Below are 24,510 nucleotides of genomic sequence, written 5' to 3'. Positions count from 1 at the left end.
CTTGAAGCGGAGAGTTTTCCGCACCAGCACCGCCGCACCGCCTCCCTTGCCGATGTGCGACTGTGCATGGAGCAAATAATCTCCAGTGTGCATGCTGACGATTTGCTCCGACGACTTCCAAGTCCTCTGGATGGCTATTACGTCTGCTCCTTGCGCCATTAATGTTGCGAGTTTTGACGGCGCGAGGCAAGAAACGTTCATCTGGAGTACTGCTATGGGGCCTGGGTGCTGCTCAACGTCTCCGCGTAGCAGTAGCTTTTGTCGTTGCGCGTCAAATACGGCACGCAAACGGTATGTATAGCGCTGATAAGCGCTGATGGAATTCAGAAGCGGATATAAATACCGCTCAGCAGACAACCATGTAAATGGCTCCATCTGGTGCCCTTCCGACCCGTTTGTGCGCCGTCTGTCACCTCTCCGCGCGCAGCGGATGGGCAGCAGGCGCTTAGCTTCATCCCTAGCAAAGAGTACTGCACGCTGGCACCACGTTGAGGCGGACGGCTGACCCAGAGCGTTGTTGTGGTCTTATTGGTAGTACTATTTGGCATTTGGATCTTCTGATTTAATGTTGGTGCCTTATGATCCTCATCGCCTTGTGTATTTTACTGCGCCTTTTATTTTGTGCATCTGACATACCGGTCGCACCTTGTGTGTGTGTGGAGACTGAGTTGCCAAACCTGGTGGCTCTGGATTATCGCTAGCCGAACTCAGTGACTCTGGCGGAACTCGTGTCTGTCCAGTGATGGCCGTGCCTGCTTCCTTTGGAAAGAAGGTCCTGGACTTCTCAAACCCTCCTCGCTGTCTCTCCCACTCTCTGTCTGTGGCACACCGGTCTCCCCACCATATGGCTGTAATGCACCAGGCATGTTTTTGTAGGATCCGGTTTCCCTAGCTCAGGGCTGGGAGGACGGCTGTTATCGTTATTATCGTCTCCCGTCGCCGTCACGCACACGGACGAGCAGCCGCAGCACAAGAGCGCAAGGACCAACACGGCGCCGCACCGTCACCATCGCAGTCATCATCGCCCGTAGTGGAGTCGCTGGAGTCAGTCAGCTGATCGGTGAGACGGAAAGGAAAAGAATGGAACGAGAGGGAGAGGGACGGAGCACAGCGGATACAGCGAGAGAGCGCAGACAACATGAGGAGAGGGCAGCAGCTCCAGCCGCACAGTCCACACACCACGAGACGGCATCCACGCAAGGAAGGCACACAACGCCAGCAGCCACCCACTATGCAGGAGGAGAAGACATCCACCACCATCTCCCCCAGCTCATTCCCGCAGCCCCAGGGAAATGGCAAAACCCGCGGCCACCACACGGCGCACACGGAGCAAGCGAACCCTCATCCATCCATGAAGCGACAAAAAAATTTCCTGCCATCCCGCCATCAATGGGACACGGAGCCCAACTCAGCGCAGTCACACGCGGTGCATCACACGCGCAGGAAAATAGTCTCGGGGTGCGCTCCCTCCCCCCCTCCTCCTCATGGCCACGGAAGAAGACAACAGCCGCCACACGCAACTGCCAGCATGCACTAAAAAAGGGTGCATTCAAATCCACTGCAATGTGCATCTTGTGTGTGTGTGGTTGTGTGTGCCTGCAGCAACACAAAGCAAAGACGTGGAAAAGAGGGAGCAGAGTATGCGGAGGGACGCAAAAAAATGTACAGCGGAGACGCATAACGGAAACAACAAGAAGAAGAAGACCGCTCAAACTCATCACTGCACTGCAGCCCAAGCAGCGGCAATTCACACAATATTTATTGAAAACAAAAAAAACGTCCCCCTTCGTCTTATGTAAACCCCATCACACAAAATAATTATAAATGAAAAGAAATCGTCCATTACTGCTCCACACAAATTTAAAATAAGAAAAAGATCGCCTGGCTGCCGTGTGGCCACACCAAACTGTCTGTATGTATTTTGCCCGCAAAAGAAAATTAAAAAGATGGTTGCGTGTGCTTCGACCGTCCGACCCTCCGTGTGCCCGCACATCGTTTATATTTCATGGGTCATCTGCGTGTTGCTGCTCCCCTCAGCCCTCTCATCGGCGTGCGAGTGCGGCCCGCAGAGCACAGTCACTCGTGTGTGTGGGGACTGAGAGAAGCACGCAGAAATGACGGCAGTCGCGTCTCTCCATCGGGAGAGTGAGCGCAGCAAAAGAAAAAGGAAATCATCGGAGGGGAGAGAAATGCTCACGAGGCCGACACCGAAGGGTGCGCCACCGCATGAAATAAACACGCAAAGCAAAACAAATCCTTAAAGAAAAACACGGCGGCAGGGTGTGGCTGTGTGTGTGGCGCTGCGGGTGTCTGCCCGCCCTGGCCGCAAGGAAAGCAAAACAAGAGGGAAGAAATGTGTGCTCCGCCCCACAGGCCCTCGCCGCACGCCCACACGTCACGGCTCCCTCAGCGCGCCGTTCGTCGCGGCCCCTCCTCATGCGTGCAGCAGGCGAGGCGCACAGGGCCGTCGTCATGAGCGTGTCGGTGGGTGTGCGAGTGGAGCAGTTGGGCGGAAACACACGGCACCCCTCGCAGGAAGAGTGCAGCAACAAACAATTAAAGAGGGAAGAGTAGAAAAGAAAAAAACGTCCATAGTGATTGCCCCCAAAAGCAAAAAATGAAAATAATTAATGTATTAAAAGAAAGTAAACAACGCACAAAAAATCTTTCCCATACGGAGAGTAATCCATTGGCAGGAGTGTGTGTGTCGGTGCAGGGAGGTCGAAATTGTCCCACGCGGCAGCCAGTCAATCCTCACAGAGCCGCAAACACCCACAGTCCCAACAAAAGAAGCAACAGCAGTCCGCTCCCACGCACAGTGCCGGCATCGCTGTTATTCCCCTGCGACAAATTTCCGAGACTGCTGCTGAGTGCCGCAGCCTTTACTTCGCCCTCCCTTTTCTGCCCATCTTTTCCTCCCGCCGTTTCCCCATTCTCACCAGTGTGTCCTCCCGCCTCAGGTGTCACGGCGGTTCCATCTGGCGCCATGGTTTCAGCGGTAGGGGCATTTGTATCTGCTGTGGCAGGAGTGCCCACTGACGGTTGTTGCGTTCCATCTCCCTGCACCGTGTCTCCAGCTTCGGCATCCACCGTTTGGCCTCCCTCGGACGAAGAATCAACATCCACATTCGAATGTCCTTCGGGAAATGTTCCCGACACTGACGGGTCTTCGGACTCTTTGGCTGCTGGAGAAGTCGTGGCACTGGACACCGCTGACGTGGATAAAACGCCACTCCCCTCATTTTCACTTGTCCTCAACGGATCCTGTTCAGTCTGCTGTTGCCCGCCAAGACTAGACGGAGTTTTGGTTTCCAGCGTAGCTTGTTTACTTGCCTCTGGTGGAGTACCCATCACTGTTTTTGTACCTTCTGCCTTTGGAATAGAAAGTTTTGTGTTAAGCGCAGTAATCTCACTGTCATTCAACGGGCGGTTGTACAGCAGGACGTTCGTCACAGTCACAGACACGTCTTCTTCGCTCCCTGCGCTGCCTCCACTGCGTTCGCCCCCTCCAATGTAGAAGTGGGATACCGCTTTTGAATCCTTATTCTCCAATGCACACGGCACATCCCCACTCACACTTTTACCATCGACGTACGCGGAGCCCTGGGTGCCGTTCCGTAGCAAAATCACCACGTGGTGTGTTGCCTCCGTCGCCAAAGTGACGCTTTGACCCTCAGTGTTCGTTCCGCCCCTGCACACTAATATACACTTACCTCCTCCGTTGTATGACAGTCCCAGGAGTACAGTCTTCCCGCTGTCATTCATCTTCACACCCATCAAAGGAATGTGGCTGCCGCTCTTCGGCACACCGTCGATGGACACCGTCGCCACAAGAGTGAAGTTGTAGTTCGCAAAGTGGTACAGCTGATTCTCCTCTTGATTGCCAACGGGCCACTCCGCCCACGCTCCCGTGAACTTCACACTGCCTTCATGCAATGTTGCCCTATTACCCCCATCATCATTCCCCTTCACTGTGGCGTTCACCCCGAGGTACTCGTCTCTCCATGTGTCATTAGAGAAGTTGCCGGACAAAAAGCCAACCAGCCCATCCGTGATCCTAACAGTAGGGCTGCAGGCATTGCCAGTAGAGGCATCCTCCTCAGCACTTTTAGAAGGGCACAGCTCGGAGACAATTTCGTCCACTTTCTTCCACGTCGCCAGCACATCCTTCACACGCTGCAGTTCCGCAGTCAGAGGCACAGAGACCATACCGGGTGATGGTTTGCCCTCAGCGCCCTTCTTCTTCTCGTACAGTGCAATCAACTTCTCCTTCTTATCTCCACTTCCAGCACTTCTGTACAACAGGGAGCTGGCGGCAACGTCCTCATCATCGGATACCGGCCCAATATCAACAATGTGCGTATTGTCCGTCAGCCAAAGATGGAGTTTTCCCTTTCCGTTTTCTTTTTTACTTTCCTCCTCGGGATACACCGGCAGAGTAACGAGCATCACTTTTTTATCATTAACACCGCCAATCGTCGCTGTGATGAACCCGCTTCTAACGCCACCTTCGCCCTTTTTCTTGCCCCACACGCGCGAGAGTGTCCCGAGTGCCTCCGTCCACGACTCCCCCTTGTCAGCGGACTCGTACACCCTGCGGCGGCCATCATCACACGCAGTCATCATGATGAGTTTTTTGTCCTTCCACTCCACGACGGAGGGATCACTGCAGCCACCGTCAGGAACCTCATTCGACAGTACCCAACTCTTAGTATCCTTCAAGGTGTATATGAGCAACGAAACGGTCTTTCCACTCTCCTTCTTCATGCCTTCCACTGGGAACACAAGCGTATCATCATGCATCTTAATACCCGATCCACCGCCGCCAATCAGTCGTGTCGAACCTAATTTTTCTTTTTCAACAGTAGAAATGCATGGGACGCCAGCAGTATCTCCCCAAATAATACTGTCACTGCTCTCACCACCAACCTTTCCTTTCACCAGCAAAAGTCCGCAGTCCTCGGCATCATTCTTCGGAGCACCAACAACAGCTGCCTGGCTGTATTTCCCAACAAGCATGTAAATTTCATTTTCCTTCACGACTGTTGTCGGTCGGTTCACAATTACTTTCGTTTCGCTTTGGGAAACAGCATGGCCCTCTGGTTGGGAGGCGCATTCCTCTTTATCGGATGGACATTCCTCCAGTACGTGTATATTCACTTTACTCGCATCCAACTCCTCGTTTGTTTGCCTCTTATCCAACGTCAGCAGCCCCGAGGCAATCCCAGTAAAACTGCCTTCACCAGCACCATTTTTTCCCGTGCACTGCGCCTCGGCAACGGCAAACACTTTACCATCCACCTCAAGAAGACTGGGAAAACGGAGCGAACCCACTTTTTCTTCTTCTTTCTTATTTCTCCAAACAAAATGATTTTCCGGTGAAGATCCTGGGCCTTGCGTCGGTGCATCAGCTTGATGATCCCCAACAGCGTTACAGCACATCATCACGACAAGGAGAAGGAGATGCAGCGCGGAATTAAACACACGCCGAGACATGTTGGGCCTCTGCGGCTCACTCTCTCCTCCTCCCCTCCTCCTCCCGCCGGATCCGGTCACGCGGCGACGGTTGTGTGTGCGGGGTGCCTTCACTGCAGCAACACGTGAGAGCATATAAATATGTGTGTGTGGGCGGTGTGTGTGCTGTTGGTCCTTTCAGTGCCTTCCAATTTCACAGTAGCGTTTAGCGTTTAGCCTTGCTTCCTCCCTGTTTGTGTGAGAGAAAGAGAGAGAAGAGGAAAAAGGAGTAAAACAGTGAACACCGCCACCCATCCACAGCGAGTGGCACCATCATCCCCACCGCAGTCACTCCCAACAACAACAACTCACGCACACAGACACACGGAACGAGAAGGAAGAACAGTGCACCGGGAACACACAGCGACTGCCACCAGCAGTAAAAGCCAAAGCGGGTATCTTGCCCTTCCGCCACGCGTCAGCACACACGCTGAGCAACGCCCACATACACTGCCGCCAGTCGTTTTACTGTTGTCTTTCCCCGCACCATCCATCACACATCGCCCCGCACAGCCGGAGAATCCTCCGTCGCTGTATGAACAGCGGGAGGAACACGTCGGCACGTGCAGCTGCCGGGCAAGAATCCATACTCACCTTTCCCAGGCACCCTCAATGCCACACCACGTTAGTCAACTGCTGCACGCCAACACCACAACCGCAGCAAGTCCAGGGGACGCACGGCGAGCTCACACCCTCCATCCCCGCAAGAGACGCCGCAGCCAAATCGTGTGAAAAATGGCATGTGCATTTGTGTGTCTGTGTTTGGCATCGCCTATACATGCAGAGCAGCTGTGCGCCACAAGAGAGTCAGAAGAAAGCAACGGCAGAGAGAGGCAGATAGCACACACGCAAATTACTCATATCATCACACACACACACACGCAGCCGCGGAATGGGTGCACTCAACCACAAAATCAAAAAGGAAAACAAAAAAAAAGCCGAAGCGCGGGACAACCAGCGGACACACACTCTCATTGCTCCCGTAAAGCAAAACACACACAGAGGGAGAGAGAGAGAGGTCGCCCACTCAATGCAATGGAAACAAAACAGAAACAGTTACGGTGCTCCGCCCATGCAGCCAGGCAGGACGGCAGCGGTGCGTGTGGTGCAAAAGAGAGCACCAACGGGCCTGCATGGGTGTGCATGCATATATAAAATGGGCACATTATGTGTGTGCTTCGTGGGGTGAGGTGAGAGCGAGAGTCCATGCAAGGGGACACACACACACAGAGAGAGAAGGACGAGTGTGTGTGCGGGCGGTGCATGGCTCTCTCTCCCTCACTCTAACGCGGCCACCACCGCAGCAGCAGCAGCACACGCAACAACAACAAGAAGCAAAAGAGGGGAGGTGGAGTGGGAGACCGCGGTGCTGCCGTCACTGTCGCCAGAATTAGATGTAATATTTGTTTGGGCGACGGTGTCTGTTTGTGGTGTTTGTGCTGCAGTTTCATTTGCTTTAGGAGCATCGTGTGTGTTACTGTCTTCGGGCCTGTCTTGTGGTTCTTTGCTGTGAGGCCGTTGGGCGTCGTTCTCATCCGCCCTACTCCGGCCATCATCACTGCCACTTGTAGAGTTGGATGATGTTGCTGTTGTTTCCGCCGAACTGCCTGTATTTGCATTATTCATGGAATCTGGTGTTTCTGTGTCTTCTCTGTGTTGGTTTGGCGCAAAATTCCCTGAAGTTTTTTTGGGTGCTTCAGGCGCCGTTTTAGCGAGTGACGATGGCGTCATGCTTGTTGTTTCTGTTGTATTCTGTGAGCCTGTTGATGCTGTTGGGATTGTTTATTTTGCTGAAACGGTCATCGCAGGTGACGGCTCAGGTGATGGTAGTGTTGATTTTGGTGGTAGTGGTAGTACACCAGGCAGTTCTTGTGGCGCTAGGCTTCTTTCTTCTGATGCTGCTGGAGCTACTGCTACGGCTTGTGGTAATGTTGGTTGTGGTGGTATTGCCATTGTCGTAGTCGTGTTCGTCGTATTTGGCTTTATTTCCGTAACAACTCTGTTTCCATCCTGTCCCGCATTAGCCGTATTAGATAATCCATTTAGCTGACATGGCTTTTCTTTTGAATCCTGTTCCGCACAGGACAGCGCATTTTCCGTCTGCAACGCACCAGCGCCTGCACCTGAACCCTGTCCCTTATCGGCGATAGCTTGTAATTGTGGCCGAATGTCAGATAAATCCGCATCTTGATGAGATTTACTCTCACTCGCCATCACACATACGGACGGGCAGCAGCACAGGGCAAGCACCAACAGGGCGCACAGCAGACGGCACGTCATCATCGTGAGTGTGGTCGTTCGGTGGTGTGGAGCTGATCTGCACAGCGAGGGACATGGAGAGCAACAGGGGAGACGAGAGGTGCGGCAGACACACACAGAGGGCACACCACATGAGGAGAGGGCAGCAGCCAGGCATGCACCGTACGCCGCACACACAGCCCTGCCGCAACACCAACACACAGATGGAGGAGGGAGAAGCAAACAGGAGCGGCACACAAGGCTCCACCGCATGCACATACGGCGAGAGCGGTCCGTCGTGTCTGCATCCCTCACGGAGGGTACGCACACACACAAGAGGAGGTGCAGCACACACAGCAACACAAAAGCAATGTAACAATGAAAACAGAGAGATCCCCGCACACCACGTGGATTGTTGGTCCACGGGAAGTGCAGCCAATATTCATCAAAAAAGCAACTCAGTTACCTTTGGCCCTCGTTCATATTCAGGGCAAGGAATGGAAGAGTGCAGAAAACTATTTATTTGTGTTTCGGTTTGAATGTTGGCAGATGTCTTCATGTATTTTGTTTTGTTTTGCATAGGGCAAACCCTCATGCCTGCATCGTGTGTTGGGGTTCCCGCAGGGTGCACAATTATTTATTCTTTCCTCTGGTGAATGTTTCTTGTGTTGGTGCAGCCAATAATTCGGTTTGTGTTGTTCCTGCCTTTCGCTGGTAAAGCGTTGCAATAGATGTTTGTTTTCCTCCTTCGTTGCTGTGGCACCTGATTCCTCGCCGTTTATTGCGGTGGAAATGGGAATATGTGAGTGGACTCCCACGCACCAGAACGCACCTTCGCTCCTATTTATTGGTGCATGGAAGGGCATGTGTGTTTGGTGGTGTCTCGGCCATATATTTTGTGGGCGTACATTCCCCTGCAGGCTGAGGGCGGGATGACGCTCCGTCGCGGTGCACTTCCCTCGCATGCCGCCCGCGGTGATTCATCATGCATCACCCCCTCACATATTCCGTGGTGCCACACCGCTGATATTACTGCAGCCGCTGTGGTTCCGCGCATTTCACGCATTTGATTGTGCCACAATACATCCGCTCGTGTGGCCGCCGCATCCAAACAGCGGTGCCCAACACCGTGAGCGGCAGTCCACATCCTTGTGTGTTCCAACGCTGTGGTGTTTTACTGTCAGCCAGGCGTCAGAACAGGAGAGTATTGTGCTGGCAGTACAACACACGGAGCTGCAGTGAATGACTCGGGCGGCGACGCATCTATTTGTCGCAAAGCAGTGGAAAGGAGTCGGGCAAAATGATGCCGGCTGCATTCACAACACCACATCCACAGCCAAAGCATGCGACGTGATGTGTGTTTCACTGCTGCTCTGAAATGCCTGCAGACGACGTCACTAGTGGAGGTATGCCATCCATGATCAGCGGACAGACAATAATCGGCATGGGAGGTCACAAAAGGCAGCAACGACGCCAGCAGCAGGAGCAGCTCTCTCCCTCTCTCTCTGCTGCCTCCGAGAAGCAAATATTCCACCAGCCACAGCTGACTGTGCCATCGTGACACTCCATGCACGTCGTGGCTGCGTCAACACATCCTGTTCCCTGCAGCGCCTCAAAAGATGCCTCACTCCGTCCACTAAGTGCATCGGTGTGGGCCGTGCCTCGGCTGTTCGTGAGGACCACAGCGATATGAGGGTCACCGAGTCGCAGCATGTTTGCTGTGACGTTGTTGCATGGCACCTGCACACACACACGCAGCGCCTGCATCCCTCCATTTTGTGTCCGCCCTCTGCCGGAGTGGCCACACACACGGGCAGCAGCAAAATCATTTCACCCTCGACGATCCAAAATCAACACCGACATCCCTCGCGACGCAAAGATCTCAGTTGCCAGCACGGGCCTCCTGTCGCTCTGCCATCGACGATGAAACACGGCACAGTGCACGCACTTATTTTCCTCGTGTGCAGTCAGCCGTTTGCTTCACGCATTCTTCGACGGGCTGACGTCCATAAAAGCACGCCACAAAATGCCACCGTGATCGCACAATCTCTTGCGATGAGCGTCGGTGTGTGCATGGATCCGCTGCTCACACGTGCTGGCAGGCAGCCTGCAGCCGGTGCCCTCGTGCCATTTCATCGGCTCCAGCACGGGAAAGAGAAAGTGGCCTATTCCCGATGCACTTATTCCCACCAGCAGCACCAACACGCTGGTCGCCAGCCGTCATTCCTCAGCACATCCAGGAATGCTGAAAAGTGACGTGGAACTGTCAGCCAGCAACGCCACAATCCCCGCACACATGTCGGCTCCACCAGAGAAGACACACAAATCACAAACAGCACCCTTCACATGATTTCCGAACATCATTCCAACACACCGCGGCACGCCAAACAGAAGTAGTCGTCACTCCAATGCACCTCCCCACACAATCACATAGTCCATGCACCACGCACGGCAGCAGCTCACACGCGGTCAGACAAATGTTCCTCGGATCAGTGTTATCCGCGTGCAGCAGTGGGAAGTAAACAAAAGAGACAGCTGCCAAACCCCAAAGAGTGCCGCAACTGGCCGCAAGTCAACGGAACGCAGCCACTCAAATGAATTCAGTCCTCATGCCCTCAGCCTCCCACCTTCCCCACAAAGGACCCAATAACTGCAAATCAAATACCCTGTCCATTAAAATTGCTGTGAAACACCAGATTAAGCTGCAGTGCCTTATGTTGTAATCCAAGGACATTGTTGTCGCCTTCACGGAAGTAGACGCACATCTGTTATTCACAACGACGCTGAACACCTGCAACGACTTCTTCAGAAACGCAATGCTCCTACCAAATCAGGAAATGCCCACGCACCGTCCGTAAGCAACAAAATTTAAAAAACAGCAAAATTCCTCACACAAAAACCACAGTAGACCCTGCCACGCCGCCATCAGCTGCGGCTGAGCGCAAGAGCTGGGGCGTTCCAGCACACCATGCAGTCCTTTCTGGTTGGGTGCTTCCACAGTGCGTTGCGCCACAGCGACGAGGCAATCGCACCGTGTCCGGCCCCCATTCACCTCCACAGCCTGGAAGTGCGGCACCGCGACAGCTGCACAGCATCGCTCGGCCCACGCGCAGCAAAGAAGGATACTTCTGTCCACCTGGCAGCCAATCCAGCACCGCTGCAGAGGAACATTGGGTTCCGCGCACCCACACAACACGAACGCCTCACACTTCTCCGATATATTGAGGACATGCGTCGCGCAATCTGATTGGAGGCCATGCCGCCGTCCATGCGTGAAAGGCGGCGACATCGATCCTGCTTCCGAGAGATGCTGTTGTTAATGAATTGCGACGCTTCTGCGGTCACATGGAGATCTCCCGGAACACATCCGCGCCCCTCATGCTGAGCACCGGATTTTCGTACGCGACACTGTGAGCTGCAACGAGGTGAGCGTCTTCTAGCCACGGCATGCCAATGACGCCCTGAACGGTGTCAGACGATCGGCCCTTGAAGCGGCCTGCGCCTCTCCGGGGCCGTATGACGCAGGCCGCTGGACGCGCGGCTTGTTGTCTCTCGCTGAGCTCGCATCTGGATCCGCTGCACTATTTTATGGCTCCACCACGACAACTGATCTCCCTGTGGAGGTACATCGTGCAGCAGCTGGCAGGCTCGCACGCTCATATAGAGCAGAGTGCCTTGCCACTGAAGATGGCATTAGACATCTCATACCTCCTCGTCTGGAAACATCCCAATCGCCCACACGAATCCTGGTGGCAACGGACTCCCCGTCGAGAATTGAGGCACTCCGCGTCGTTCCACTGGCCGCGCGAGACTACGTTACTGAAGAGATTTGGATTATGCTGCTCTCCTTGATACAGCGAGGTCGCTATGTAGAATTCATGTTTTCTCCGTCGCACTGCGGTATCCCGCGCAATGAGGCTGCTGACGACGAGGCCATGATTGCACGATCCCTCCCGCAGGAGGACAGCCCAATCTGGCACATGGACTTTTTTACTGCAGTCGGGTGACCGTACCGGAGGGATGCCCCGAAGAAAAGGAAGGGCGCGTACACCGCGTGACAGGCACCTGTCGGTGTGGCAGGACTCTATTCCTGGTTTCGATCCGGACATCGTGCCCCGAGTGGCGGCTCTGCGCAAAGGCAAGATGCGATTCCTGCCCACTCTTTGACATGCATGCGCGTGCCCTCCGTATCACAAATAACCCTCTGTGTCGGTGGTGCCGTCCCTTTCTTACTGAAGTGACCGGCCCGCCGCTGCCTCCGCCAGAATCTCTTCCCGACGTGAGCACCGCAAATCCTCGCCGACCAGCGAGCGGCGGATTGACGTTCTCCTGCCCAACCTGCAGCAGAGTGCGCTCGTCCGTCCACAATATGAGGGCACATGCCCGACGTGCTCGACCTGCCCTTCCGATAGTTTGAGAAGGCCTCGGATGCGGATGCCACAATGGCGCCAGCGTCTTCTTAACAGGCGCCTCGCGCACAGGTCGCCACAGAAAGTGCCAAGCATGCCAGCAGGCAATGCACGCAGGAAGCACAACCGCGGGTACTCGAGATGGACCACGAGAGAATTCGCTTTATCCACTGCAGAAATGCCCCCGTCGTTGGGAATTGGGAATGCGAGTGTTTGGGAGTGCCCCAGCCCGCACGACGGCACGTTTCGGACGGAATGCTCGCCACTTTTGTACGGACGGCCCTTGCGCTACCCACTCGTTATTGCAACAGCATACAACAAAAACAAGATAATAATTCGTTTTGTGATGAATATTGGCTGCACTTCCTGTGGACCAGCAATTCACGTGGTGTGCGGGGATCTCTCTGTTTTCATTGTTACATTGCTTTTGTGTTGCTGTGGGCGCTGCACCTTCTCTTGTGTGTGTGCGTACCCTCCGTGAGGGATGCAGACACGACGGACCGCTCTCGCCGTATGTGCATGCGGTGGAGCCTTGTGTGTCACTCCTGTTTGCTTCTCCCTCTTCCATCTGTGTGTTGGTGTTGCGGCAGGGCTGTGGTGTGCGGCGTACGGTGCGTGCCTGGCTGCTGCCCTCTCCTCATGTGGTGTGCCCTCTGTGTGTGTGTCTGCCGCACCTCTCGTCTCCCCTGTTGCTCTCCATGTCCCTCACTGTGCAGATCAGCTCCACACCACTGAACGACCACACTCACGATGATGATGACGTGCCGTCTGCTGTGCGCCCTGTTGGTGCTCGCTCTGTGCTGCTGCCCGTCCGTGTGCGCGGCAGGGAGTGGAGATAAACCTGATAAAGCTGGAGAAAATCCAACGCTCCAGGATTCAGTGGTTTCAAACGATTCCGACAATACACGAGCAAAAGGCACGGAACTTAATGGACAGACTTCAGATAAGGAGGCCGATTCGTCAGAGAGACCATCGAAGACCGTCTCTGCGTCACCAACTCCATCTCCGACAGGTGCAGAAGAAGAAGGATCAAGTAGGGTACCCACTTTGCAAGATGGAAGAAGTGCGTCTGGTCAGCCAGGGGTATTAGAAGAAAATATCATTTCGCCGGGATCAACAGGTGATTCCGATAAGTCAGATGTAAATAATCGGGAGCATAATAAAGAAGTGGCGCTAGCCGGTAAAGAGGTTAAGGAACAGGCACCAAACACGACAACCACAACAACCACAACTACAACAACGACCACCACCACTGCGCCAGAGGCACCAAGTGATACGGCCATGAATGCAGAGGCGCCAACCACGACGACTTCCCACGCACCGTCACGTCTTCGCGCAATCGACGGCAGCCTCAGTAGCTCTGCGTGGGTGTGTGCCCCGCTGCTGCTCGCCGCATCCGCGCTGGCGTACGCCACTCTGGGCTGAAGAGGTGTGTGTGCGGGCTGTGCGTCCAGCACTCAGCCACGGGAATTCGTTTACGTCTATTGTGGTCCGATGTATATAATAATAGAAAGTATTGATTGTGTTTTGCTTCACTTGCTTCCGCTGCCCTGCTGTCTTTACCGCGTTGTGCTGCTCCCTGTATCCGTCACGTTGAACGTATCCCAGACACACTCATATGCACTGCACGCATACAACTGTTTGCATGGACGCACGTCCGTGTGTGGGTGCATGCACACAGGATCCATTTGGTGCAGCTGTTTGTTTTTTGTGTTTTTACTTGTTTTTACTTTATTGCTGTTTGTTTACTGTTTTTTGCTTTTAATTGCTTCTTGTGTGTTTTCTTGCTGATCAATTATTGCAGGGCTGTGTGTATTGTTTTTGTTCTTTCACTGATTCCAACTGCCTCATGGTTTGTTGCTGCTGCTGCTGCTGGGCTGCTGCCGTTTGTCACTGTCCTGTGCGGTGGTTGTGTGACTTTCTCCTTTTCCTTTTCCTTTCACTCTGCGTTGACGTGTTGTTAGTTTGTGCTGAAGGCTGCACGCAAGTGACAGGAGTGACGGCGATGATGATGACTGGCCGTGTGCTGCTGGTGTGTGCCCTCTGCGTGCTGTGGTGCGGCGCCGGCGGTGGCTACGCGTGGCCGTACAAGGAATGTAAAAGCGATAATGAATCGTGCCTTAATGACGGTCAGCACAAGAGTGTATATAACAGTTCAATTCTATCTCGGTTTTTGGGTGAGACGGATTCGACATCTACGGGATTGCTTGGTTCTTCCACTGGTTCGACTGGAAGTGGCGGTGACGTCTCACGAAATGGCGCAGGCGGAACCACGATCTCCGCAACAGATTCACAGAAAGGAGGTGCTCAGTCCTCTTTGACTCCATCCCAACATGCGTCAGCCTCTCCTGGCGACTCTTCTCGATCCAAAGAATCCTCTGAGAAAACTGAAGAGACTCCTGGTCCTGCCTCAACCTCCGACAATGATGGCGATGGAGGCCCGAACACAGCCAATCAAGCCCATTTGACTGGTGGTGAGAAACGTGACAGCGGCCATCAAACCGAAGACGGAGACACGGACCCCAATTTGCCCCTTGAAGATTCGAAGGACGGTGAAGACACCCACAGCTCTCCCACGCCACCTCCAGCCAATAAAGCAAATGTACCCAACGTAACAGCAGAAGGAGAAAAGGTACCGGCGGTGTTGACAAGACAAGAAGAATCGGAAGGAAATCCAGAAGCAGAACCAGAGAATGAACAGCACAGCTCTGCGAATGGCGTGTCAGTGCCGCAGCCAGAAGCAGCACAACAAGGCGAAACTGAGGATGATAATACGACGGAAAAAACACCAGACGAGGCCGCAGCTCCGAAAAATGGCACAGCGACGCTTGACGACAGTGACGGCAACACCGCGGTCTCCCACACCGCCTCCCCTCTTCTTCTTGTTGTTGCGTGTGCGGCTGCGGCTGCGGTGGTGGCCGCGTGAGAGTGAGTGCGGGAGAGCCGTGCACCGCCCGCACACACACGCGTCCTTCTCTCTCTGTGTGTGTGTCCCCTTGCATGGACTCTCGCCCTCACCTCACCCCACGAGGCACACACAATAATGTGCCCATTGTATATATGCATGCACACCCATGCAGGCCCGTTGGTGCTCTCTTTTGCACGACACGCACCGCTGCCGTCCTGCCTGGCTGCATGGGCGGAGCACCGTAACTGTTTTTGTTTTTTGTCCTCTTATGATTGTTTTAAGTGTTTTCAATTTTTCTTTGCTGTTTGCTTTAAAATATTTTAAATGTTTTTTTCGTTTTTTCTGGTTTTGCGAGTGTTTTTGTTTAATTTTTTTGTTTTTGTTGTGTGTTTTTTATTCAAAAATCTTTATTGCTTTTTTTTTTACTTTTAATTATTCTTTTCTCTCATTTCTTCTTTTTTTTTGCTTTTGGGGCAATCACTATGGACGTTTTTTTTCTTTTCTACTCTTCCCTCTTTAATTGTTTGTTGCTGCACTCTTCCTGTGAGGGGTGCCGTGTGTTTCCCGCCCAACTGCTCCACTCGCACACCCACCGACACGCTCATGACGACGGCCCTGTGCGCCTCGCCTGCTGCACGCATGAGGAGGGCCGCGACGAACGGCGCGCTGAGGGAGCCGTGACGCGTGGGCGTGCGACGAGGGCCTGTGGGGCGGAGCACACATTTCTTCCCTCTTGTTTTGTTTTCGTTGCGGCGAGGGCGGGCAGACACCCGCAGCGCCACACACACAGCCACACCCTGCCGCCGTGTTTTTCTTTAAGGATTTGTTTTGCTTTGCGTGTTTATTTCATGCGGTGGCGCACCCTTCGGTGTCGGCCTCGTGAGCATTTCTCTCCCCTCCGATGATTTCTTTTTCTTTTGCTGCGCTCACTCTCCCGATGGAGTGACGCGACTGCCGTCATGTCTGCGTGCTTCTCTCAGTCCCCACACACACGAGTGACTGTGCTCTGCGGGCCGCACTCACGCGCCGATGAGAGGGCTGAGGGGAGCAGCAACACGCAGATGACCCCATGGAATATAAACGATGTGCGGACACACGGAGGGTCGGACGGTTGAAGCACACGCAACCATCTTTTTAATTTTCTTTTGCGGGCAAAATACATACGGACAGTTTGGTGTGGCCACACGGCAGCCAGGCGATTTTTTTCTTATTTTAAATTTGTGTGGAGCAGTAATGGACGGTTTCTTTTCATTTATAATTATTTTGTGTGGTGGGGTTTACGTAAGACGAAGGGGGACGTTTTTTTTGTTTTCAATAAATATTGTGTGAATTGCCGCTGCTTGGGCTGCAGTGCAGTCATGAGTTTGAGCGGTCTTCTTCTTGTTGTTTCCGTTATGCGTCCCCGCTGTACAATTTTGTGCGTCCCTCCACATACTCTGCTCCCTTTTTTCCACTTCTTTGCTTTGTGTTGTTGCAGGCACACACAACCGCACACACACAAGATGCACATTGCAGTGGATTTGAATGCACCTTTTGTAGTGCATGCTGGCAGTTGCGTGTGGCGGCTGTTGTCTTCCTCCGTGGCCATGAGGAGGGGAGAGAGGGAGCGCACCCCGAGACTATTTTTCTGTGGGTGTGATGCGCCGCGTGTGACTGCGTTGAGTTGGGCTCCGTGTCCCATTGATGGCGGGATGGCAGGAAATTTTGTGCCGCGTGATGGATGGATGAGGGTTCGCTTGCTCCGTGTGCGTTCTGTGGTGGCCGCGGGTTTTGCCATTTCCCGTTGACTGCGGGAATGAGCTGGGGGAGATGTTGGTGGATGTCTTCTCCTCCTGCATGGTGGGTGGCTGCTGGCGTTGTGTGCCTCCTTGCGTGGATGCCGTCTCGTGGTGTGTGAACTGTGCGGCTGGGCCTGCTGCCCTCTCCTCATGTTGTCTGCGCTCCCTCGCTGTATCCGCTGTGCCCCGTCCCTCTCCCTCTCGTTCCATTCTTTTCCTTCCGTCTCACCGATCAGCTGACTGACACCAGCGACTCCACTACGGGCGATGATGACTGCGATGGTGACGGTGTGCGGCGCCGTGTTTTTCCTTGCGCTCTTGTGCTGCTGCTGCTTGTCCGTGTGCGTGACGGCGACAGGAGACGATAATAACGGTAACAGCCGTCCTCCCAGCCCTGAGCTAGGGAAACCGGATCCTACAAAAATATGCCTGGTGCATTACAGCCATATGGTGGGGAGACCGGTGTGCCACAGACAGAGAGTGGGAGAGACAGCGAGGAGGGTTTGAGAAGTCCAGGACCTTCGTTGCCAAAGGAAGCAGGCACAGCCATCACTGGACAGACACGAGTTCCGCCAGAGTCACTGAGTTCGGCTAGCGATAATCCAGAGCCACGAGGTTTGGCAACTCAGTCTCCACACACACACAAGGTGCGACCGGTATGTCAGATGCACAAAATAAAGGCGCAGTAAAATAAACGAGGCGATGAGAATCATAAGGCACCGACATTAAATCAGAAGATCAAAATGCCAAATAGTACCAACAATAAGACTACAACAACGCTCTGGGTCAGCCGTCCGCCTCAACGTGGTGCCAGCGTGCAGTACTCTTTGCTAGAGAGGAATCTAAGCGCCTCCTGCCCATCCGCCGCCCGCGGAGAGGTGACAGACGCCGCACAAGCGGGTCGGAAGGGCACCAGATGGAGCCATTTACATGGTTGTCTGCTGAGCGGTATTTCTATCCGCTGCTGAATTCCATCGGCGCTTATCGGCGCTATACATACCGTTTGCGTGCCGTATGTGGCGCGCAACGACAAAAGCTACTGCTAAGCGGAGACGTTGAGCAGCACCCAGGCCCCATAGCAGTACTCCAGATGAACGTTTCTTGCCTCACGGCGTCAAAACTCGCAACATTAATGGCGCAAGGAGCAGACATAATAGCCATCCAGGAGACTTGGAAGTCGTCGGAGCAGATCGCCAGCATGCACACTGGAGATTATGTGCTCTATGCACAGTCGCGCATCGGCAAGGGAGGCGGTGTGGCGGTGCTGGTGCGGAAAACTCTCCGCTCCAAGCGTATACCTCTCACCATCCCCCAGCATGACACCAGCCTTGAAGTGGTGGTGGTCCAGGCTGCTCTGGACCAGAACCGTGATCTTATTGTTGCGAGTGCCTATATGAGACCACCACCGCAAGTAACGCAATCCTTCAGGCGGTTACTAAACTGCCTTCCAGCCTCGTCGCCGCTCCTGCTGTGCGGGGATTTCAACATGCATCACCCACAGTGGGAGCCATTCTTGGAGACTTCTCCAAGCGAGGTTGCTGCAGAATTTTTAGAACTGTGCACGGATGCGGGACTCACCTTGGTTAACACCCCTGGTGAGATCACGTACGCCCGTGGCACAAGAGAACGATCCTGTATCGATCTGACATGGTCAAAGCATTTGACTGTGTCGGATTGGTCAGCTTCCGTGTCGCCGCTTAGTGATCATTATATGCTGACATTTACGCTGCATCAGGCATTTAAGGATACCATACCTTCGGCACCTAAGTTTTTCTACAGTTGGGGGAAATGCAAATGGGATTTATTCATCAAGGACTTCGACGCACAACTTCCGGCATACGACTATAGAAAGCAGTCCACCGGCATTAAAGCTTTCACGAGAGCGCTTATAACTTCGTATCGACGACATTGCCCCGCGGCATGCACAAGGACGGTCCCAGGCTTTGGGACGACACTCTCATGGAGGCAGAGCGGATGGCTACCGACAGCAAGGCCCGCTATCTACAGTTACCGACGCCCGACCGTGAGGCAGAAATGCAACGGACAAGGAGTCAATTCTTCCTCCTACTCCGAGAGCGCTTGCGCAACACGTATCCACGTCGCATCAGCAAGTTAAATCCAGGCGAGCCACTCGCATGGAAATACATTTCCGGACGAAAAAAGGCATCACTTCCATCTCCCACATCAATGTTATTGGGAGGTGGCCAACACACTTATAAAACAGCAAGGAGAGCAGCGAATGCTCTCAATCGCATCTTTTTTCCATTTCACCCCTCTCAAAGAGCGGTCGGGTTTTCCAAAGGCATCAACAGACGGAGTACGTCTTTGAGCATTATTTCTTCTTCTATTTTTGGACCGCAGAACAGCAACGAGTTGATCTCTACATTTACATCAGGGGTTTTCTTACTGCCCTATTGATGCACCTTTTAATTCTACGGAACTGCTTGCTGCGCTACGTAACACGCCGTATGGCAAGGCCCCGGACCGGATGAAGTCTGCAGTGAGGCACTGCGACATATTTCGTCAAAGGGCCTTCGATTCCTTCTTCGCTGCATTAGCCACAGTTGGACGACCGGTACGATTCCGGCTGAGTGGAGACGCGCCACCATCGTTCCACTATTAAAACCCGGTAAGTCGCCGGAACTGCTTGAGTCATATCGACCCATCAGCCTTACTTCCATTGTGAGTAAGGTTGCCGAGAAAATGGTACTGAAGAGATTGCTTTGGGTGTGGACGCCGCACCCCCACCAGTATGCATATCGTAGTATGCGTACCACGACGATGCAGCTGGCACACCTGATACACGAAGTGGAGCATAATAGAAATCACTATTTCCAAGTGAGCCTTCCCAAGAAGAGCGGTATTGGCAATCAACTCCACTACAGACCCCATCGGACCCTGCTGGTGTTGGTTGATTTCAGCAGGGCCTTTGACTCCATAGATCATCGAGTCCTCAGTCGCCTGCTGGCTCATATTCCGGGGGTGAATTGTAGAGGTGGCTTAGAAACTTTCTATGTGGTCGCTACGCGAAGACACGAGTTGGCCACAGACACAGCGATCGGCGTCCCATGCTGCGAGGAGTTCCTCAGGGGTCCGTGCTGGGACCGTATTTGTTCTCCCTTTACGCACACCCACTTCTCAGTCTGCTGAACAGCTTTGCGGGTGTCACAGCAGACATGTATGCGGGCGACCTCTCTATTATCGTTAGGGGGCAGTCCCGGGAAGACGCCATTCCCACTGCCAACATGGTTCTTGGAAAACTGCATGCGTGGAGTCAGGAAAATGGCCTGGCCATTAACCCGTCAATGCGTGAAGCTGCTTGGTTCACACTCTCCACGCACACGGAGTCAGATTATGATCGTGAAGGAAGGTGGCCCCTGGTAGTGGCTGGATGTCAAATCCCAGTCATGACCATGGGGGCATCGCGAACTACGAAGCCTCTCGGCATGGATCTCGATCCGCGACTGACGCTAAATGTGGCGGCCTCCAAGCAATGCGCTGCCACTTCGCAACGGATATCGCAGCCACGCTGCATAGCGCACAAAGAGGCGGGGCCATCTCCACATGACCTACGCACGTTCGTCATTGGATACGGTGCTTCCAAATTACGCTATGGCAGCGAGCTCATATGGGCAGTAGCGACGGATTCAGCGAAGAATGAGATGCAGAAGACGTACGCAACTCTGGCACGCATTGTCAGCGGAGTTCCGAGCACTGCCGACCCGGAATCCGCACTACTGGAGGCTAATATGCCGCCGCTCCACGTCCTCTGCCTGCGCGCGCGGCTCTCCATATTTGAGAACACACGCGCATTTCAGATGGACTGGATGCGGAGACCCCCGCCTGAGCCACCGCCTCGCGCTGGTTTCCGCATCTCGCCATTATCTCGGGACGAGCTATATGCCTTCGTAGACGTATACACAAAGGACTACGGCATCACCGAGAGCTCACCACGCGAAGAGCGGTTCTTTCGCAGCTCCATTCCTCCCTGGTTTGCGGCCTCCGCTCACCGGGTCACCATCGGTGTGGAACTTCCGATAGACCTCTCAATAACTGACGAGGAAGAGCTGATAAGGGAAAAGCGCAGGGTCAGCGAAGAGGCTCTAGCGCTGCACAGCCATCGTTCGTGGATACTTGCGACCGGTGGCGGTGTCGACGTTCCCAAGTCAGCAGGGGTTGGAATACTGCTTTCATCCCTCAACACATCGGAGATAATAGAAAAGGCCAGTATAAACTGCGGTGCACGCCCATGCAGCTACAGGACGGAATCCCGTGCGCTGCTTCTAGCCCTGGAGGAGCTGATGATTCCTCGTATCCGCTACAGGCGTAAAACCCTGCTTGTGGTTACGGACAGTCAGTCTCTTCTAGCGGCTCTAAACAAGGGCCCGCTCAGTCAGACAGACTGGACGGAGGATCAGATCTGGCAGCGTCTCTTAACACTGACGCGTGCTGGCTGGTCCGTGCACCTGCAGTTTTGTTACGGACATTGCGGAGTACATGCCAACGAGCCTGCAGATCAGCATGCGACGCAGACTATGGAAAGTGGACAATACACGGAGCACGGAATCGCACCTTTATGGCATACGGATCTGCTGACATGTTTTAATACCCAGCTCACCAACAAGTGGCGTAGTACCATTCGTCAAGACACTCATCGCTACTTGCTTTGCGGCACAAGGCCATCCGATCTCAGCGGTAAGGACCTGATCACTCAGGAAGTTCTACATCGTCAGGAACTGGTTCACCTCGCAAGGGCAAGGTGCGGGGAATCTGAGCTCTGGGGCCGACTATACTGGGCTGAGAAGATTGCACGAACCAATGCCGTTTCTGCAACATCTCACCGGAACAGTCTGCATATATGCGCTCTAACAAAGATCCAACTGCACCGGGGACGGACACTGTTCCCCTGCCGGCAAGGGATGAAGACGTCTCTCCAGTAAGGAGACGGACCGTCACACGCCGTCGGAAGGAGAAATGTCCGCACTGTGATTCTACATTGACGGGATTCTCGGGTCTCGTCAGTCACTGTCGGTCATTTCGTCCGGAACATCCTCCACCGCTTCCCGAGCTCAAATGTGATTTCTGTGACATGGTCTTCCCCACACGGAGAAGCACCGCACAGAAATCGCTGCGCACACAACCCAGACGCCACACGGCATCGGAACAGCAGTGCCAGGCGGCGATCTCTGCTGCCGCAGGATCAGCCAGCTTCCACAAGCACGCCAATTGGCCCGCAGGAAACCTTGCACCATCTGCTTCTAGAATGTCCAAGCGCCTTGGCTGTGCGCCGACGGCTGGGCATTGAACAGGACCTTCGCCTCGGAAAGTTCTCTCAATGGCAGTTGCTTCATAGCAGGAAACTCATTTTGCTGCTCGACCACCTCTTCGGCACTCAGATGGCATTGTATAGCTAGACGCGCTGGTAAGAGTAGGAAAAAATATAATGACCTCATGACGTCCAATACCACCGATGTGTACGGGCGATGGGACTGTATCCATGGTCCTTGAGCACACGCCCCCGCCACTAAGGAGCCCACAAACAGCGGTGCGTGCAGCAGAGACACACAGATCACATCTTCTTTAAACAAAAAGATCAAAGAGAGTGGAGACGTCTAGTTTGAAGGTGACTTGTCTTTGCCGACGGTGAGCAGTGGCGAATGTATCACCTCGTGTGTAGACACACCACTGCTGCTTCTGCCTTTGGGACTGTGTGTGGTTGTGGCAGTGTTCTGAGCCACGGAGTGTGGAGTTGCGACTTCTCACGGAGAATATGTGCCGCGTTCCCTGCGGGCTTTCTTTTTTTGATGTTCTTTTTAATGTTGTTTACATGGAACGATGGGAGTGCCTTTTTCTTTTGTTTTACTTAATGGTCGGTTGCTGCGCACCGTCATGAGCGAATTGTTTTCCCTCTTGATTGCTTCTGTTGCCCACACGCGGTACAGGCACCACGGCTGTGCGTTCCACGGACGACACAAAAGGAGGAGTGGAGAGACAGGCCGGATGCCGCATGAAATGTGTGGGATGTTGTGTGGGCTTGTGGAACAGTAATAATTTTTTCCTTGTGCAGGTACTGTACGCATGTACATATAAACACAGTCCTGCATTGCTGCATGGCGTAAGAAATGATGATTCTGCTGAAGTGTATTTTTTTTTTTTGGAGGAGACTCCCGTTGGGCACCCAACTACACTTTTTGTTTTGGTATCGCTTTTTTACTTCTGGTGTGCAGGTCAGTGTGCGTTCCTCTGCAGGGCTGCTGCCGTTGTTTACGGTGCGTGTTATTTTGTGATTTGTCTTTCCTTTTCTTTTGCTTTCACTCTCTGTTGACGTGTTGTTAGTTTGTGCTGAAGGCTGCACGCAAGTGACAGGAGTGATGGCGATGACGATGACTGGCCGTGTGCTGCTGCTGTGTGCCCTCTGCGTGCTGTGGTGCGGTGCCGGCGGTAGATGTGACGTGGAGGTGGTACGTGTTGCCGATTCACCTGCTAATTCTGAGAGTGGTTCTGTGGCTCCTGACAAAGACACCGATCATACGGTGCATGGTGGAGCAGGAGTCGTTTCAGGAGAGCAGTCACAGAAGCAAAAGGTTGGGGGTCATCCACTCGTGGCTCCGCAATTGCAGGCAGTTTTACAGCCTGAATCAACAGTGCAGCAGACACTCTTCGACACCGAGCCTACGGATTCACTGTCACATTCACAATCATTGCAAGAAGAGCGGCAAGGTGGATCACCCGATGGTTCTTCAGGGAGACCGGCGGCTTCTCACAGTCAAGAGGACAGGAAGAATGAATCAATTGGAGATCAACAGAGAAAAGATCCGCCATCTCCTGCAATTAACAACGATGTTGTCAGCCGCAAGAGTGAGGAGCTCACAGAAGATACTCCGAGGAGAACTGAAATTATTGATGCCGCACATTCAGAAGAGAGGCAGGAGCCTGAAAATGTCACTCCTTCTTTGGAACAAACTCGGGAAACTTCCACAGCCGCACCGGCCATTACCACTCAAACAATTTCCATGCAGCCGCCCGAGGAAAATGCGAGCAGCACCGTCAAAATGAGTGATGCATCACCCCAACCAACAGGGACCGCCAACACAAATCATACGACGACACCTGGCGACAGTGACGGCAGCACCGCGGTCTCCCACACCACCTCCCCTCCTTTGCTTCTTCTTGTTTTTGTTGCGTGTGCGGCTGCTGCGGTGGTGGCCGCGTGAGAGTGAGGGAGAGAGAGCCACGCACCGCCCGCACACACACTCGTCCTTCACTCTCTCTGTGTGTGTGTCCCCTTGCATGGACTCTCGCCCTCACCTCACCCCACGAGGCACACACATAATGTGCCCATTGTATATATGCATGCACACCCATGCAGGCCCGTTGGTGCTCTCTTTTGCACGACACGCACCGCTGCCGTCCTGCCTGGCTGCATGGGCGGAGCACCGTAACTGTTTCTGTTTTGTTTTTATTGCATTGAGTGGGCGACCTCTCTCTCTCTCCCTCTGTGTGTGTGTTTTGCTTTACGGGAGCAGTGAGAGTGTGTGCGCTGGTCGTCCCACGCTTCGGCTTTTTGTTTTGTTTTACTTGTGTTGTGGTTGAGTGCACGAATTAATATTTTTTTGTGGATTATTGGGTTGCTTTGACTGCGGACGCTTGAATTTTTGTTTTT

General features: G+C 53.6%; 5 protein-coding genes and 1 pseudogene across 5 annotated transcripts, besides 7 other annotated features; 4 read left to right on the top strand and 2 right to left on the bottom strand.

The window, feature by feature from the left end:
* Positions 1 to 512: a mobile genetic element.
* Positions 1 to 24,510: part of a sequence feature (areas not merged during assembly with more than two copies in the genome that could not be assigned to a particular haplotype) that runs on past the window's edge.
* Positions 2,755 to 5,610, bottom strand: Tc00.1047053507071.390 (trans-sialidase, putative; the record flags this gene model as incomplete). Its single annotated transcript, XM_816061.1, has 1 exon — positions 2,755 to 5,610. The coding sequence occupies one exon, from the start codon at positions 5,608 to 5,610 to the stop codon at positions 2,755 to 2,757; it is 2,856 nt and encodes a 951-aa protein (XP_821154.1).
* Positions 6,793 to 7,797, bottom strand: Tc00.1047053507071.380 (annotated as a pseudogene).
* Positions 11,319 to 12,424: a mobile genetic element.
* Positions 12,912 to 13,586, top strand: Tc00.1047053507071.360 (mucin TcMUCII, putative; the record flags this gene model as incomplete). Its single annotated transcript, XM_816060.1, has 1 exon — positions 12,912 to 13,586. The coding sequence occupies one exon, from the start codon at positions 12,912 to 12,914 to the stop codon at positions 13,584 to 13,586; it is 675 nt and encodes a 224-aa protein (XP_821153.1).
* Positions 13,371 to 13,414: a microsatellite.
* On the top strand, positions 14,167 to 15,087 carry Tc00.1047053507071.349 (mucin-associated surface protein (MASP), putative; the record flags this gene model as incomplete). Its single annotated transcript, XM_816062.1, has 1 exon — positions 14,167 to 15,087. The coding sequence occupies one exon, from the start codon at positions 14,167 to 14,169 to the stop codon at positions 15,085 to 15,087; it is 921 nt and encodes a 306-aa protein (XP_821155.1).
* Positions 15,316 to 15,539: a sequence feature (A-rich).
* Tc00.1047053507071.340 (uncharacterized protein) lies at positions 15,552 to 15,974 on the top strand (the record flags this gene model as incomplete). The annotated part of the gene is made up of 1 exon (XM_816059.1): positions 15,552 to 15,974. One exon carries the CDS (start codon positions 15,552 to 15,554, stop codon positions 15,972 to 15,974), a length of 423 nt encoding a protein of 140 aa, XP_821152.1.
* Positions 17,627 to 22,286: a mobile genetic element.
* On the top strand, positions 23,219 to 24,061 carry Tc00.1047053507071.310 (mucin-associated surface protein (MASP), putative; the record flags this gene model as incomplete). The annotated part of the gene is made up of 1 exon (XM_816058.1): positions 23,219 to 24,061. One exon carries the CDS (start codon positions 23,219 to 23,221, stop codon positions 24,059 to 24,061), a length of 843 nt encoding a protein of 280 aa, XP_821151.1.
* Positions 24,500 to 24,510: part of a sequence feature (A-rich) that runs on past the window's edge.

The sequence above is a fragment of the Trypanosoma cruzi genome, genomic scaffold (assembly GCF_000209065.1).
Source record: "Trypanosoma cruzi strain CL Brener 1047053516815 genomic scaffold, whole genome shotgun sequence".
NCBI classification, from domain to species: Eukaryota; Euglenozoa; class Kinetoplastea; order Trypanosomatida; family Trypanosomatidae; genus Trypanosoma; species Trypanosoma cruzi.
Note: the sequence above shows the minus strand (reverse complement) of the source record. Positions and strands in the feature narration are given on the sequence as shown.